The sequence below is a fragment of the Rhinolophus ferrumequinum genome, chromosome 10 (assembly GCF_004115265.2).
Source record: "Rhinolophus ferrumequinum isolate MPI-CBG mRhiFer1 chromosome 10, mRhiFer1_v1.p, whole genome shotgun sequence".
NCBI lineage: Eukaryota > Metazoa > Chordata > Mammalia > Chiroptera > Rhinolophidae > Rhinolophus > Rhinolophus ferrumequinum.
Window position 1 is genome coordinate 37,344,768 of NC_046293.1, and position 15,785 is coordinate 37,360,552.

Consider the following 15,785-nt stretch of genomic DNA (forward strand, 5'->3'; position numbering starts at 1 on the left):
GGGATTTTCTAAAAACTGAACTTAGTTGTCAAATTTTGCAAATAGAAAGCTCACCGTCGCCTCCCCAATCTCTATGTGTGGTGTGCACGTCACGATTTCACCCATTTTAGTGACTTGCCTGGTTCCTGGAGACATCGTGTTTGTGTTTCAAGCGCCTGCTCCACTCTGTTTTGCACTGTATAACTGCGTACTCATCATCAACAGAAAAATGTCAATATGCAAGAAAATAAGCCATTTTCTAAAGGAACTTTTTAAGGGGTAAAAAATATGATAAAGTGCACATGTATACAATTTATTTATTAATATTATGGTCTTATATGATACAAATATTTTCGCATCTAAAAATAATATTTATGAAACATACTTTCATTAAACTCTTGGGCCTCAGAATGGACCATGTAGGGGAATAAAATTCTTTTGAAATTAAAAATTATATTCAGCAGAAACTGATACTTTCAACCTAATGTGGATTTTAATAACTACATAGTAAAACATTTTCCTTAACATCAAAATCCAGCATGATTGTATTTAATATCACTAAATAAATATAAGAACATTAATTGACACTCGCCTAGGTCAAATATTCCAGTTGCATCACAAACATATACATAACAAATATAACTTTATATCAGATGTCAAATTTCTGCATTATTATCTTCTCCATCACGAATTTGAAAGCCTGCAAAATGCCCTTTTTGTTTGCTTGTTTTTGTTCATTTTGCCTTATAATCTCTAAGTATTTAGGCAGGAAAGAAAGAGAAGCACAACTTAGAAATATTTCAGTTTTGAACAAGTAAGCATCTTGTTAGTTGCAATCTCTTTTGGCTACTTTCCATAGGAGACAAATATGCTGTGAAATAGTGAGCTGCTACTAATAATGGTTGGAGAGGTTAGGCCATTTCTTGATAGCAGTTATATACCCAATGGCTTATTCCCTATAAAAACGATCTATCACAGCATCAGAAAAGACTAAACAGTTCATCATCTAAAAGACAGGTTGCTCTCCTCTGTTCAAATTAATCTATTTTCTTGACATTCAGGTATCAAAAACATTTCATTTCGTGCTGAAACAGAGATAGGTTCCTATACTGGAATATGGCCAACCTTTACCACTTTTCTCTTTTTTTCTCCTACCCACAAAACTCTCTTCCTAATTAAAATATTTTAAAGCACTTTTTCATCTAATACTGTTATAACAATGATGATCTTGGAGTAAAACAATGGCTGCCTTGGTCTACTTCGAATTTGGTGAAGCCCTTTTAAAAAAATCACATATGTGATACCGTTTCAAGTTTTAATAAAGAATTAGGGGGAACTGAGTGACAGTAGAATTTCTCATGTATTTACCGAATGCCTACTAGGTTCAAAGTTCTATGTTGCATGCAGATACATATCCCAATTTCTTCGTCTCATTGGACCATGGTCCTTCAGCAACTGATCAGGAAAAATACTATCATGTCAGAGTGAAGAATTCTTAACTTGGGGAGGGACTGTGGCTGACAGCAGGGTATCAGTAGATTCAGCTCAAACATTGTTGCTCTGGGTGTCAACAGTATCACTCCAAGTCTACATTTTAACAGTGTGTAGAAGAAGGATTGGTTCAGGCATCCTTTATAATCTACTGAGACCATGAGTTGAGAATTTTAGGAGCCAATAGTTTAAACTGTATTAAAACAACCCAAAAAGCTTTAAAAATGGTCATAGCAACCTTGTCCAGACCTTAAACCTGATTGGTAATAACTTGAGCATTTTAAGCCTCTGGAGGCAATTTTTGTCCCTGTGGGGGCGGGGGCACCTCCCTGGGTCTGGTGTCATGTGCCTTGCTCCCTTGCCACACAGTGGGTAGCCTAATACTTTCATTATCCAAATTTTGTTTTAACACTCTAAAAGCATCATTTCTAAGAATAATCTGAGTATGGCAGATTATTTTCTCCCTCCACAAATTCTGGTTGCATAATTCAACATAAAAACAATTTGGGGAAGAGATTATTATCTTTCTGTATTTCGCAAAGTTCTCACTGATAAAGTTTAAAATATGCAATTGATATGCTGCATTTTCTTGAGTATTCAATAACATTTCTTAAATATTTTTCTTAACTGCAGGAATAAAACCACTCAGTTCCTTAAGCACAGCAAACATGAATCAAATAGCTTTTACTCTATATTTTAAAAAGGCAATGCCACCATTGTAAGTTTCTCAATATTTCCTGTCATCTTTAAGCGCTCCCATTTATTAATCTCAATATATTTTAATAGCACACATATGTTTTCAAAAAAACTATTCCCTGGGGCTTACTGTCAGCTTTTTCTTCCTCAAGTCTTTTAAAATCTTAGCCTATACATAACTTAAAACACGCTTTTAACAAGTTATATGAAAATCTCCTTTTGTGCTCTATATTGACAGAGCTGCTTTGAATCTGGGAGAAAGCAATCACATTCCACTTGTGCTGTCAGCGTGAGGGCCATAAGCTCCAAAGCACTAGTTCCTAGAGCTCTAAATCCATTGTGTTGCATGTTATAAATAAGGAAATTGCCCTGTGACAGCTACGGTTTGTTTGGAAGCATTAACATTTTTCTTTGCAACTTTCATTTTTAATCTTTCAGTTATTTTCTTTAGTAAAACTTAGCCACCCAAGTATGACTTCCTGTATCACTGACCTATATGCCATAATTAAAAGAAAGAAATTCCAACCAACCATGACAAAGGTTGCAGTCAGCATTTAAGACAAAACGGACTCATCAATTTAGCAAAACGCAGTTCTCTCTGCACTGCCTCTCCTTCCACCCTGCTGCTCCCTACCCTCTCCGTCCATTTGAGCATTAAGAATGCGTGATGTGTGCTTCCTAGCGGCTGCATTTTAAGTTTGGCCTTCTCAACCATGAAAACAGAGTTATAAATTGTTCTCAGAGCTAAACCACTCAACATCTTGGCACTTGGCTGTTTTTAACTTTTCAACAATAGGCACTGTTCACTCCCCTCCATCTCAGTTCTTTATTCAGTGATCAGGCAGGACACTGATGAAAGGCTAGTCACGGCTTTCCCCCATGGTGTCAGTGTGGTGGCATGTGATGGTTCACATGGGGTGTGTTTGATCCGAGAAAGCCCAGTCTCTGCTTATTCTTCCTTTGTTCTGTCATCTGGGGGAAAAGAGAGAGTGTGTTGAGCTGATGTCCTCACTCTTTCCTACTGCTGGTGGGCCACACGGTTTGGGGTTAACATTTCCCAACACCTACAGTCTGTCTGGCATCATATAGAATATATTTATCCAAAAAAGGGAAAATATTTTTAAGTGAATTTCCATAAACAGAGAAAAAAAGCAAACCCTTCTCTGTGGTTAAGAAACAGGAACCACGGTTCCTTTAAAGCAGCCCTTTGCTTGTCACATAATCGTCACCATCACCATAGTCATTTTAACAGCTACCACAGTTACTTTTGATATTATTTTTACAGATGCTAACAATTTTACATGACGAAGGGGCTGATTATAGCATTGAAATGACAGATGCTAATAATGATCTGCCTTTCCAATGAGTTAAGTAATTACTACGAGGGTAGAAAGTATGATTTTCTATCAAAAAGTGCAAAGAGGTCTTTGTATTTTGGCAGTTGCGCCTTCCTTCCCCCTTCCACAGGAGAAGTGTCGCACACGATGGGGAGGTGGGTAAGTAGGAGCCTCTGCTTGCTGAGACGTGGTTCTTACAGCACAATGTGGGGTTTCTTTATTGGAAGTTACAAGTCTCTGTGGATCCCAGGCTTGCCCCCAGGAGGCTCTGGGGCTCCCCTTGCTCAAGGTCATGAATGATTCCACCCTACCCAGCTGCATGTCCCCGAGCACACTGACCTGCTCCTTGAGCTCTGCCAGCTGACCCGACAGCTGTTTGACCAGACTCATGGTCGACTCCAACTTCTCCTGGAGGTTCCGAATTTCATTTTGCTCACTGTCGCCTTCATTGCTAACAAGGGACATGGCTCGCATCCGAGGAAACCAATCCAAATTCTTTTCCTAAAAGCAAATAGATGTTCAGGAACAAGGGAGTAAGTATGGAAGGCAGCCTGAAGGTCTGTCCGTAAAGGATGTTTATAGATGTTCATTGTGATTAACATTTAAATCAATGTTCCTTAGCACTCAAAGCAAAAGGTACTCTTTCTGGCCAGGGCTGGGGAGGGGCTGAGGGTAGGAATGAGGTGGGGGTTACACATTGGTCTTCATGAGCTGGGGGAAGATCTTCAATATCAAAAGAAACTTCCTATGGGCTCTCAGGGAGGTCCAGGATAGAGCATTTAGAACAGTGTCATGAACCCTGCAGGCATTCAGTGAATCTTGATGAATGATGCCATGGGGTCTGGAGGCTGGAAAGAGCAGATCCAAGTGTGGGTGGACACAGTATAGGCATGAGCTGTCTCTCCTTGCCCCTGGCACAAAAGAGAAAAGGGTGGAGGAACAGGAGAGTGGTAAAAGAAATGCTTCAGTTCCAGCCACCCACACTAGTTTACCTCCCACTTCCCCAAGACAGGCTCTGAGCTGGGCTCAGGGAAGAGGGAAGTGGGAGGACATGGCCCTAGGTTACTCTGTCTGCTCCCTTTGGAAACATTTTATTACAGTGGGGGTGAGGTTTCAGAGTTAGACTTCCCCTGAGGGCAATAGCTGGTACCACTTCTATTTTTCTAGGTGAACTAGGCATAGGGGCGTGTGTGTGTATGTGTGTGTGTGTGTGTGTGTGTGAGTTAGAGACATTATGGTAGAGACAGAGAGTTAACCTGATACCCAGCTCTCTTGGAAACTCTTCCTGATTGCCTAACACTGCATTACTTACATTCCATTTTCAATCCTTAAAAAAGCTTGCAAGGTAAACCGTATTGTCCCCGTTTTATAGAGGAGGAAACAAGTGGCCCCAACAGTTTAATTACCCAGGTCACGTGCTAGGAAATGGGCGAGCTAGGATTTGAAGCCAGGGGACTCTTTCTACCACTGATTGGGTATGTCAGTCTGTATCTCTATTTACCTATCCATTTCTCTAAGTCTTCATCTTCAAACGCCCTCAGCAGTAACTTTCCTGCTTAAGATGCTTTCCACTCTAGAAAAGCCCACTGCAGTGGCTGCAAAGATTTCTGCCTGGTGATCCCTGGATCCTCCCCTAAGGTACAGTGGAAAAAATCCACGTATCTCTGCGCTTTTGTCTCAATCTTATCTAGCCCTTTGGGTTGTTGTGGTGGTAGTGTTTTTTGCTTATTTGTTTGTTGTTTTTTGGTAGTTGTGGTCTAGTCTGAGAATAACAAGTTCTTTATCATTCCCTACCCCCAATGGCAATGAAAAGGGCTGATAAATAAAGGATTAAGGCTAAAACATATTAAAGAGTTTTAAACTGCATTTAAACAGCTGTAACTGATTAGCATTTCAAAGGAGTATGATATTGTATTCCTCAGTGCAGAGTGACAGCCGGATTCATTCATTCAACCAATCCTTCAACATCTATTGCCAGGTATTTAGAGATGAAAATCAGGTAAGACAAAATGTCTGTTCTCAAGGAATTTGTGGCTTAGGATAGGCCTCTGAGAAAAGTGGACTGTGCACTGTGTATATCAAAATCCCTTGGGGTTGCTTGTTAAAATTGCAGATTTCAGACCCACCACCTCTTTCCAAATCAGAACCTCCTGGGGGTCACGCCCGATTCCTACGGGCACTAAAGTTTAAGAACTCTGGTCCACGGAGACAGAGAAGATAAATGGTAACCGCTGGGGTGGTGGCAGGGTAGGGAGATGGATTGAAGAAGTGCTGAAATAGCTTGTGTGGGGAATGGGAAACCACATACAGAGGGGCCATTAAATGCCTGCAGGGCAGGATGGATAACCCAGCCTTGCAGTGATCCTAGCAAAGACCACTATTCACCAACAGCCCAGGTAGATGTGCAGCTGAGGCAGAGAGCTGGACTGATAAAAAAGGATGGTGCATCCCCTGCAGTGGGCCTCAGAAAGACAAAGGTGTCGGGAAGCGAGGAAGGTCTGCAAAGCCACAGTTCAAGGAGGAACCTGAATGTGGGGATTGGTAGAGAGGCTGGAGAAGAGCAGACCTGTGCTAAAGGCTTTAGAAGCACTGACTCCTTTCAACAATCCAATGAAATTCAATTCTCCTACCTCTGTAGGATCTGAATTATCTACAGTATTCTCTATTATCTGAATTGTACAAATGAAGAAACTGAGGCTAACAAATGGTTTAGCTGGGATCCCAACCCAGGTCTGACAGCATCGAAGTTGTTTGGCCAGACAGGAGACTGTGGACAGAAAGTGGAATAATAAAACTTAAAATTCTGAAGGTAGAACAACTTCACGAAATGAAAATTCTAGGATGAGAGTACTTTAAATACGATACAAATACTGGTAAATTTGGGGAGTTAGTATTTAGTGGGTACAGAGTTTTCATCAGGGAAGATGAAAATTCTCTGAAGATGGATGGCGCCGATGGTTATATAACAGTGTGAATGCTCTTAACGCCATAAAACTATATAATTAAGATGGTAAAAATGGTAAATTTTATGTTATGTATATTTTTACTTAAACAATGTTTTAAAAAATCACTGACTATGCAGAGGATAATCTTTTGGATGAATCATGCACAAAGTGTCTGAAGTCATCTGAAGGAGGTCAGTGGTTGGAATGGGTGAGGAGGCTGTGGGCAGCCAAGGGTCTAAGCCTGTGATGAATGTACAGGGGTGACCAGGAAGTGTTGAGGACAGTGCTGGGAAAGGCTTGAAAAATGCATTTTCACGTGAGGGTAAAGATCTGATGATGTCTTAGTAATGAGAAGCCAAGTGTGCTGCCCCTTCTAGGGCCCTTAGTACCAACGGGTTGGGAACGCAGGCAACTGCCACCAGCTGGCTAAAAGAGAAGGGGCTCCTCTTGGGAGAGCCAAGAGGGCAGAGGTTGGGGAGAGAAGACTCAGTCTGTAACAGGACGGACTCCAAGTGCTGATGGAACAGAAGGGTTTCAGAGCCTCAGACAGCTGGGCCTGGGGAAAGAAGCTACCAGGTGACACGGTGATACCCAAGGTGTGAATGGTGAACATATCCACTTTCAGAAAGTGTCCAAAAGAAACAGAGGCCAAACATTGTTCTAATGCTTAGCAGATTGCAACTCGGCCATAGAGAGCATGGGTGAAACTGCCTCCAAAGAAATACTACTGCAGGTTTCCCAAGGGCCGGGATCAGCCCCGTCCATGGTTTCTGGCTTTTCAGGAAACAATGGCCGCTCTCAGGGGACCGTCACCCCAGCCTTTGGGCCACAGGACTCTCTTTCCCTGCACATTCTTTCTTCCCTTGTTCCTTTGTTCATCCATTCATTTACTCATTCTTACTGTGTTTACTATGTCTGTGCTAGGCACTGGGAAAACAATAGTGAGTGAACCCTGGCACAATTTTTATGCTCACGGAATTGACAGTCTATGTGGAGAGAAAGACTTCAGTCAAAGGATGATGCAAATAACCTGTGCTTAAGGGCTGGATGGGAAAGCTACAGGCTCTGTTTCCTTTCTCTTAGCCCCTAAACATCATTCTCCTTTAATCCACGTTTGGTTTTGCTCATTTTTCTTTCTTTCGTTGCTTGTTATCGTTGTGCTTTTGCTGTTTGCTTGTTACTCAGTCTTTTCTCTCCTACTTTTGTGTTTTTTGTCATATCAATTGACGGTAATCTGAAACTAAAATATATATAATGTGTAATTACAATTTTTGCAATATGGAATGCTTTATGATTCCTTTTCTTAATTTTTAAGGAACTTGACTTGAATGTCTTACATCTTCCACTAAAATGGGGAAAAAAATAGCCAACCTAGATTGTTTTTGTTCCTCTTTCTACAAATAAAACCAGTCTTTTAAACCTAATTTATGCAACTGATGTTTCTTCAAATTAATGCAGAAAGTACATTCTTTTCACCAAAATTAACTCAAACACAACTGTGTTTTTAGAATAAAAGCTGCATACGTTTTTTCATTGAAACTGGCTCCCAATTAAATACCCCAAGGTTCCTCTCGCTGGTCTCATGGCACCCATGGAAGGCTCCGCTTGAGTCGGGTGAGAAAGTTGAGACCTGGACTTGAGTCTAAGCCAGAACCGCAGGACAGACAGAGAGAACAGTGACCAGTTAACAGGGCACCACTTCCTCCCCATGTCGACTTGTAATGTGTCCGCCATCTAACAAAGCAGTTTGACGTGACTTGTTATTTCTCAGTTACTCATATGTGCTGTGTACATCTTGTGATCATGCACAAGATCAGTGGATTCTCATGTTGACTCTGATTAGTCAATATGAAATCATTTCCTTATTTCACCAGGAATGAAAATATTTGACCACAGGGTAGTACAAAGTCGGGGAAGTTGCAGATTAAGTGCTAGACTCCGAGGTTACAATGTATGATCCTAGTGACTTGGTGAGTGGAAATGACTTCAGAGCTTCTCGAGGTTTCTAAAATACAAAGCCCCGAGATGAAACCAGTCATGTCTCTGAAAAGGGACACACAGAAGAACATGTTACCCGTAACCCTCTTACTGTTCCTAAACTCTAATAATAATATGCCTAGAAGATCAATAGATAGAAATATAAAAATCTTTCAAATAGTCCTTTCAGCATCAGATCAATTTTACGTATTTAATTTTGTAGTTATTCAATAAACTGATTAGGTTGTCAGTGTCAGTCAAAGCTTAGCCGTGCTTTGTTTTCACATGTGCTTCTTCAATGTGATCCCCCATTTGTGGAAAAGAGGCAATGTGGTAGAATGTAGAGTACTGACCTAAGAGTCAGGACTCCTGGGTTCTGGTTTTAGCCCAGCCAAAAACTACCTATGTGATATAAGAGCGAGAAAAAGCCTTACTCTCTGAGTTTCCGTTTCCTCATCCATAAAACCAGCATGTTACCCTAGGTGGTCTCTATGTCTCCTCCAGCTTGTCATTCTGTGAACTATGAATTCAAGGAAAGCTTTAAAAATCAAATTGCTAAGACAAGTGTGGAGTTTGCCAAGTGAGCAAGCAGACACATAACATTTAGGCTAGAAGCAACCTTGAAACCACATAACCCACGCTCAGCATATTCCAAATGCCCAGCCTGAAACCTAGAAAGTGTAGGTTTCCTTGAGGTCTTACAACAGAGGACCACATGGTCTTGCACTTGATTCCCATTTCTGGACACGTTCTTCCAGATTATGTAGTGGAATAGCTCTTATATAATCTATCCCTGTTGATGCTTAGTTGACTGCAGGATTAAGAATACGTAAAGATTGTAATAATGTCTTTTCACATCAGAATGAGATTAAAAGTAATGAGATTGATTTCAGTGAGCCAAGCATTGGAGAAATGGTCTTATGTCTTTTTAGCTCTACGAGGTACTCATTAAAAGCTGCATGTAAGGAGAAGAGAAAGCAAACTCTGTAGTTCTACAACATAGTAATAGATCCCATTTGTTGGCTGCCTGGCACGTGTCAGGCACTTCAGCCATGCGAGGGCCGATACCCACAACAATTCCATATAGTAGATGGAGGCAAACATCCCCATTTTGTAGACAACAACACTGAGACAGGAAGTGGATTAGTAACTTGCCCAAGATCACATAGGTGTTACAAATGGCTGGGCCAGACTTCGGCCTTCACCCTGTGCAACTGGAAATCTCGTGTGCCTTTCACTGCACTGGACTACTTTTCCACGTCTAATGGAGATGTCAACGCTTAGCTTCTGAACTTGCCAAAGAAAACAGAGACTACAGTGAAAAAAAATCTATTTTACAACTTGAACTCCCTTAACTACTTCTTCTGGGGTATGCTAAAGGTTTATTTATTGAAAATCAGAAACAAACCCTCTAGGCATTGTATCACAGATGCATATGCAGGTACCGATGGAAATCGTACATCAACACTTGACATTCACTGTTTTGCAGAGCGTTCCATAATATCGCTAATGACGTGTAACACATTGAACATACTGTGTACTGTATTGTATTGGAATGGAATATCAATAAACCATTTCATATATATGTTCACCTCTGCTTCCAGACTCTCTGACTATGCTCAGGAATGTGCTGTCACAAGACCATTTGCTAAGGTTTTTCTTGGTTACCATCCTCTTCTAAGCCTTATGTTTATACTGCATTTTCCATTCTCCAATCATTTGCAAAACCTCCTAGGCTGACAAGCATAACCATTTCCCCAAAACCTCAGTATGCCTACTGCATTCCTCTCTGTGCACTTTTGGCTTGAAGAGGTCAGCAGAAATGACTCAAAAGGAACACTAGCAATGCTGATATTCCCTACTTAATGGTCCCCGAGACAGACACCACTTCTCCTTTCCTAGAACCTCAGAGTTAGGGAAATAATCTGGAATGAGGGTTGTGTAGGAAGTCAAAGCAATTTGGTTAAGGGAGAGTGCTTTGTGTACCTCATCCCCGTCTCCAGTCAACGAAGTAGGGGCTTGGTGGGCTTTTCACATTCATCTCAACAAGGCCTTGCGGGCAGGTTAGGTTTAGGCATTATCTCAGAAACTTAAGGGACACCTACAACCCTGGTATCTGGGTTTCTGGCCTCACTCCTAGTGAACATGCCACATGCATATGACAAGTGTTGCTCAATGAGGTCAACAGGCTGTTCTCACAGGGGTTCAGATGCAGGCCCTGGGTTTATGAGGAAGAAGAATGAGCTGGAAAACAAAATCTGTCTGACAAACATTAGGGACTGGAGGTGAGAGAAAGGATACAGCTATGGCCTTTGAATTAAAACACTCTTCCTAGATTGACAAGTAAATGATACATTTCTTTCTAAAATGTAAATCAAAACAGCTTTCTGCAAGTACAATCTGATATTTTGACAGGACTCTCCTAAAATTTCTCTCAAATATGATCATCTTTTTCATCTCCATTGTATGTGACTTATTAGAAGAATTATGAATAATATATTTATAAAAAAGAGTAAATTTATATGTAGAGCTCAAGGAAAATCTTATACACACACACACACACACACACACACACACACACACACACACGTCTATATAGAAAATACTATTTCTAGAGAAGAAAACATTCCCACAAATCTTTTAACACCAGAGTCAAATGCAACACAATAACAAATGGAGTTAAAATCCATTTTTTAGTAACTGCATCTGTTACCGCTTGAACTTCACTGCCTTTTTTTCTTTCACATATGTATGTGTATTTGCGTATATACAACACAAATAGGTTTGTCTCGCGAAAAAAAGAAAGGGTAAATCTTCTAAAAGACTACTTAAATTACTCCTTTGGAATAAAAAAGGAATGCTCCTGTTTTATTTTTTCTTTGAGGGCAAAGTATTTAATGAATGGTCATCAAATGTCAAAATCACGAAAGGCAGCTCAAAGAAGGGTCCAGCATGTGGTTATCATCACAGAGCTTTATCTGTCATAATCTGATTATACTGAGTTTGCAGGTGGCCAGCTCACCAGCTGATGTTCTCTTACTGGTCCCTGATATTATGACATTTTATCAAATTGTTCTTTTAACTTGTTTGGTCTATCCATAAGTCTCTCCCTTGTCTTCAAAATACCACCTACGCAGAGGAAAGGAATTGGTGGTCCTCAGAGGTGTCTCCCCTGGGCTGGCAGCATCAGCATCAACTGGGAAATGGTTAGAAATGCAAATCTTAGGCCAAACCCCAGATTTACAGAATCAGAAACTCTAAGGTTGCAGCCCAAGAACCTGTGTTTTAACAAGCCCTCTAGGTGATTCTGGTGTGCGCTGAAGTTTGAAAACAACCATACTCGATAATTCAATACCTTACCAGCGATATCAACATCACTCATCATTGGGTGAACCTTAAAGAAAATTTTTAACTGTACTTATGTTACACACTAATTAAATCATATAATTTGTTGGCTAAATAGGGACACATTTGAGCATGAAAGGAGTGTTATTCAAACTTTTGCAGAGACAATGGCATAACCAGAACTGTTTTGGTCAAAACTATGGTCCCTCTGGGTTCCATTAAAAGCTGGACTATTTATGGTATTTGGACCAACTAGTTAGGAAAATGAGAGTTCTGTAACAGTATCCAGGGAGCCTCAGTAGATTAGAAAATTGTATTTATGTACATGAACCGCCGAGAGGATAATTTTGAGGTATTATCTATTAGGAAGTCGTAAGTATTTTGGTCACTTATAAGCTGCCTATAAAAATGGGTTTGACATATTTCTCAAGGGAGTAGTTCATACCCACTACTCTCATTTCATTATTTCCCATTCTTTCTTTTTCTGTTATAAAGTAGATGGATATTAATACTCCTCTGAAATTTCTCCTTAATTCCAATGACCTTCTCTCAAAAACTCAAAACATTTCCCTTTGTTTTTCATCATCACTGGTCTCCCTACCAGTCTCTGAATTGTTTCAAAGGTCTATCACCAAGAGCTGGAGCATGGTCATGCTAGATCTGGAGTGGCTCTTTTGTGTTAGTACAACACAGAGACTTAACAATAATTTCAAAGATCAACCAAAATGACGTGACAGGTTGTACCCAAGAAATCTTCCGCTCAGGCTCAACTTTTTATTAGCGTCAGAGAGCTAAAATTTTTTCACTAGATTCTTCAAACAGGTCATCAAGTGCATTGAGGAATGCTGAATAATAATAATAAAAAAATCTAAATTGAGTCCAAACCAATATGTTCTTCTGGGATGGGGGCAATTAGGGTGTGATGTCAAAACGGGACTGAACTCTACGTTCGAGTATAGCTTTGCAGAGTAGAGCAGTGACCACGGTCTAGCTGGCTTTGGGACTTGGAACAACTATAGGATGGCGCATAGCGTGAGAAGAATCTTACCACGGCTGCCAACGCATCAGCAGCTGACTAGCTGGATCCACAGACAAAGTATCCTGAATACACTGAGCCAAGCAGCTGTAGGTGATGACACAACTCTGCCAACAGCTGGTACATGTGAGAACAAATGAAATAATTTCAAGTAGGATGAACAAGGAAAACTTCAAATGACAAAGCAGAGCTGGGGACACAAATCTTCCCAGGACACAAGTGAGACTGAAAGAAGAGTATGGTAAACTTAACTCCAGAGGATGGTGGCTCTTTTTGAATAATAGCTCCTGGCTGACTAGCTTGATAAGATGCCAAATGCAAAGGCACAAAGTTTTCATGAACAGAAACTGCAGCCGTGAGTCAGAGCAGTTTGACCCAAAAGCAATGTGGAAACAATCATTGATCATGCAGGTGCTGCATTTCTCATTTTCATGCAGTTTCACAAATAAAGTCTCCAAATTTTCAACGGATGCTACTCAGGCTCTATGCATTTTACCCATTTTTCCATATTTGAAACATTTCTCTGATTATTTGTTTTAATAGAATAGCAATCTGATAGATGACTTGAAAAAATTGAAATATGTAGATGCTGGAATAATTCCTACATGTAAAACTTGTTTCTGACACATGATGGAGCCAGTTGATGAAATACTGTAATGCTGGGTTATGACTGGCTGTTGTACACAGGTGCTCCATGCTGATGAGAACTCAGATGCTGCCCTGAGATATTTTATAATGAATGCTGACCGATTTTTAAATTGTGTCCTAATTTAAGTATATATCTTGCCTCCTCAATAAGATGGTGTACATGTTGAGAGTTGAAATCATATATATATATATATATATACACACATGGTGATAGCCTGTATAATAATAGCATGGGCAATTTCTGATCTCACATTTCTCCGCCAACTCGCTTCTTCATCCATTACCCTCCTCCCCACTACCAAAGTGCCCACTCCCAGGTCCATTACCTTCCGTGGCCGGGGCACTGTTGTGTAATAAATAATTGGACTGGACTTGGCTCCTGGTCCCTAGGGGAAGACTCGAAACCCTTGAAATTTCCAAAATGATAGAAATGTCTTTGTTATTCACAAGTTCCCTGGATCCCACCTGAGTTTATGCTAATGAAGTGACTCCTGGTGGACCTCTAGATAGCTTCGGGGTGGGAACTGGTCACCAGAAAGACCAGGTACATGTGATTAGAGAGTTGGAGACTTGGAGCAAGCCCAACCTCCAGGGAGAGGAGGGAGGATGAAGATTGAGTTCAATCATGTGGCCCACGATTCGATCAATCAGGCCTATGTAATAAAAGTCTAATAAAAATGCTGCACACTGAAGCTCAGTGGAGCTTCCTGGTTGGTAAATACACTGATGTGCAGAAAAGCTGACATACCCAGATTCCACGGGAGAAGATATGGAAGCTTTGTGTTCCTTCCCACGTGTCTCTTTATTTGGCTGGTCTTCCTGATTTGTATATCCTTTATAATAAAACTGCAATCATAAATACGTTTTCCTGAGTTTTGTGAGTTGTTTTAACAAATTATTCAACCTGAGGGGATCGTGGAAACCACTGAATTTTTAGCCAGTCTGTCAGAAGGGAAGGTGGCCTGGGGACACCCAAAGTGAGGTTGGTGTCTGAAATAAAGGGAGTCACGCTGGGGATTATACCCTCTAACTCATGAGGTCTGTTGCTAACTCTGGGTAGTTAGTGCCAGAATTGAATTGCAGCACCCCTAGTTAGGGCTAAAATGGAATAGTTGGGGTCAGAACAGGCACCAACCCTGTTCACTGCCTCTGGTTATGGGCCATGTGGCCATCAGCTGCTACAGATGGCAAGAGGGGTGAGGTGCCATGATAGCGATGGACAAGCAAGCAGGTAACTGAGTGGGCTCGTCAGGCATCTGCTTTTGCTAATTGTTGCTGGTCTGAGACACATCAATTGTGGATACTTGATAGGACTTTTAGAAGAGCCACAGAAGATAGAACACACTCAGAGACCTGCAGCTATATATAGTACCTCGGCTTTCGAACGTAACCCATTTCGGAAGACCGTTCGAGTTCTGAAACATCCGAAAACCATGGCATGGTTTCCCCACAGAAAATAATGCAAAATGGATTAATTCGTTCCAGACCTTTAAAATCAACCCCTATAACTGCAAATTTCGCATGAATTTTACTATCTAATGATACCATAGATCCATAAAATTTACGGAGTTCATACACCGAAATGTTGATCAACGGAGATGTTTGAAAACCGAGTTACCAATGGACACACTTAGGATATGACCATGCAAGGCAGAAAGATTTATCTGGGGTGTGTTTATGGCAAAAAAATAAAGTGAAAAAGGATGAGGTTTAATTGTGATCTTAAATAAATTCTCTCAATTTGAACTCCACCAACCCGTGAATTTTCTATGGTTTAAACTATTTACTCTAGTATGTTCTACCCATTCCCTTGTCAGGAATTAATTTTGTATACTAGAAATAACATCATCATGTTTTGATGATGCTGAATCAAAAACACTGACATATTTTTTTGAATAAGTTTTCCTACCTTAAAATCTAAAGTCCTTTCATAGCCCAGGGGGCCCTTCATGATCCAGTCTCTGTTCTTCTCCTGTTCTGGCATCCTTGGCCATCTTCTACCTTCCTCAGTAGCTCCAGCCACATGGGCTGTCCTGTTGGTCCATCCCTTGTATCCCATTCCTGTCTGGGATTGGCACTTACTGATCTCTAGATCTTTCCGTGGCTTGTTCACTGACTCCATGGAGGTCTCTGCTCAAACGTTACCTCTTCATAGAGGCCATTCTTGGCAATGCAACCTAAGATACCCCCACCTCTCTCTATTCCTTTCACGTGCTTTGTTCCTCCTCATCATTCCCTAACATGACTTACGTCATATAGTTGTCTGTTTCCAATAACAGAGTGCAAGTTCTAGGAGGGCAGGGCTTTGTCTCGATTGTTCTTAGTGCCCAG

The 15,785-nt window shown here is 40.8% G+C and overlaps 1 protein-coding gene across 2 annotated transcripts in view; it reads right to left on the reverse strand.

Annotated features, from left to right (window-relative positions):
* Positions 1 to 287: 287 nt before the first annotated feature.
* ITPR2 (inositol 1,4,5-trisphosphate receptor type 2) overlaps positions 288 to 15,785 on the reverse strand; it is a 435,712-nt gene continuing 420,214 nt past the window's right edge. For both annotated transcript variants that reach the window (XM_033117018.1, XM_033117019.1), the window contains exons 56-57: positions 3,843 to 4,004; positions 288 to 3,138 (exon numbers count right to left, since the gene is read on the reverse strand). In XM_033117018.1, coding sequence (XP_032972909.1) covers positions 3,052 to 3,138; positions 3,843 to 4,004 — 249 coding nt within the window. In that variant the 3' untranslated portion in view covers positions 288 to 3,051. The remainder of the gene's footprint in view (positions 3,139 to 3,842; positions 4,005 to 15,785) is intronic.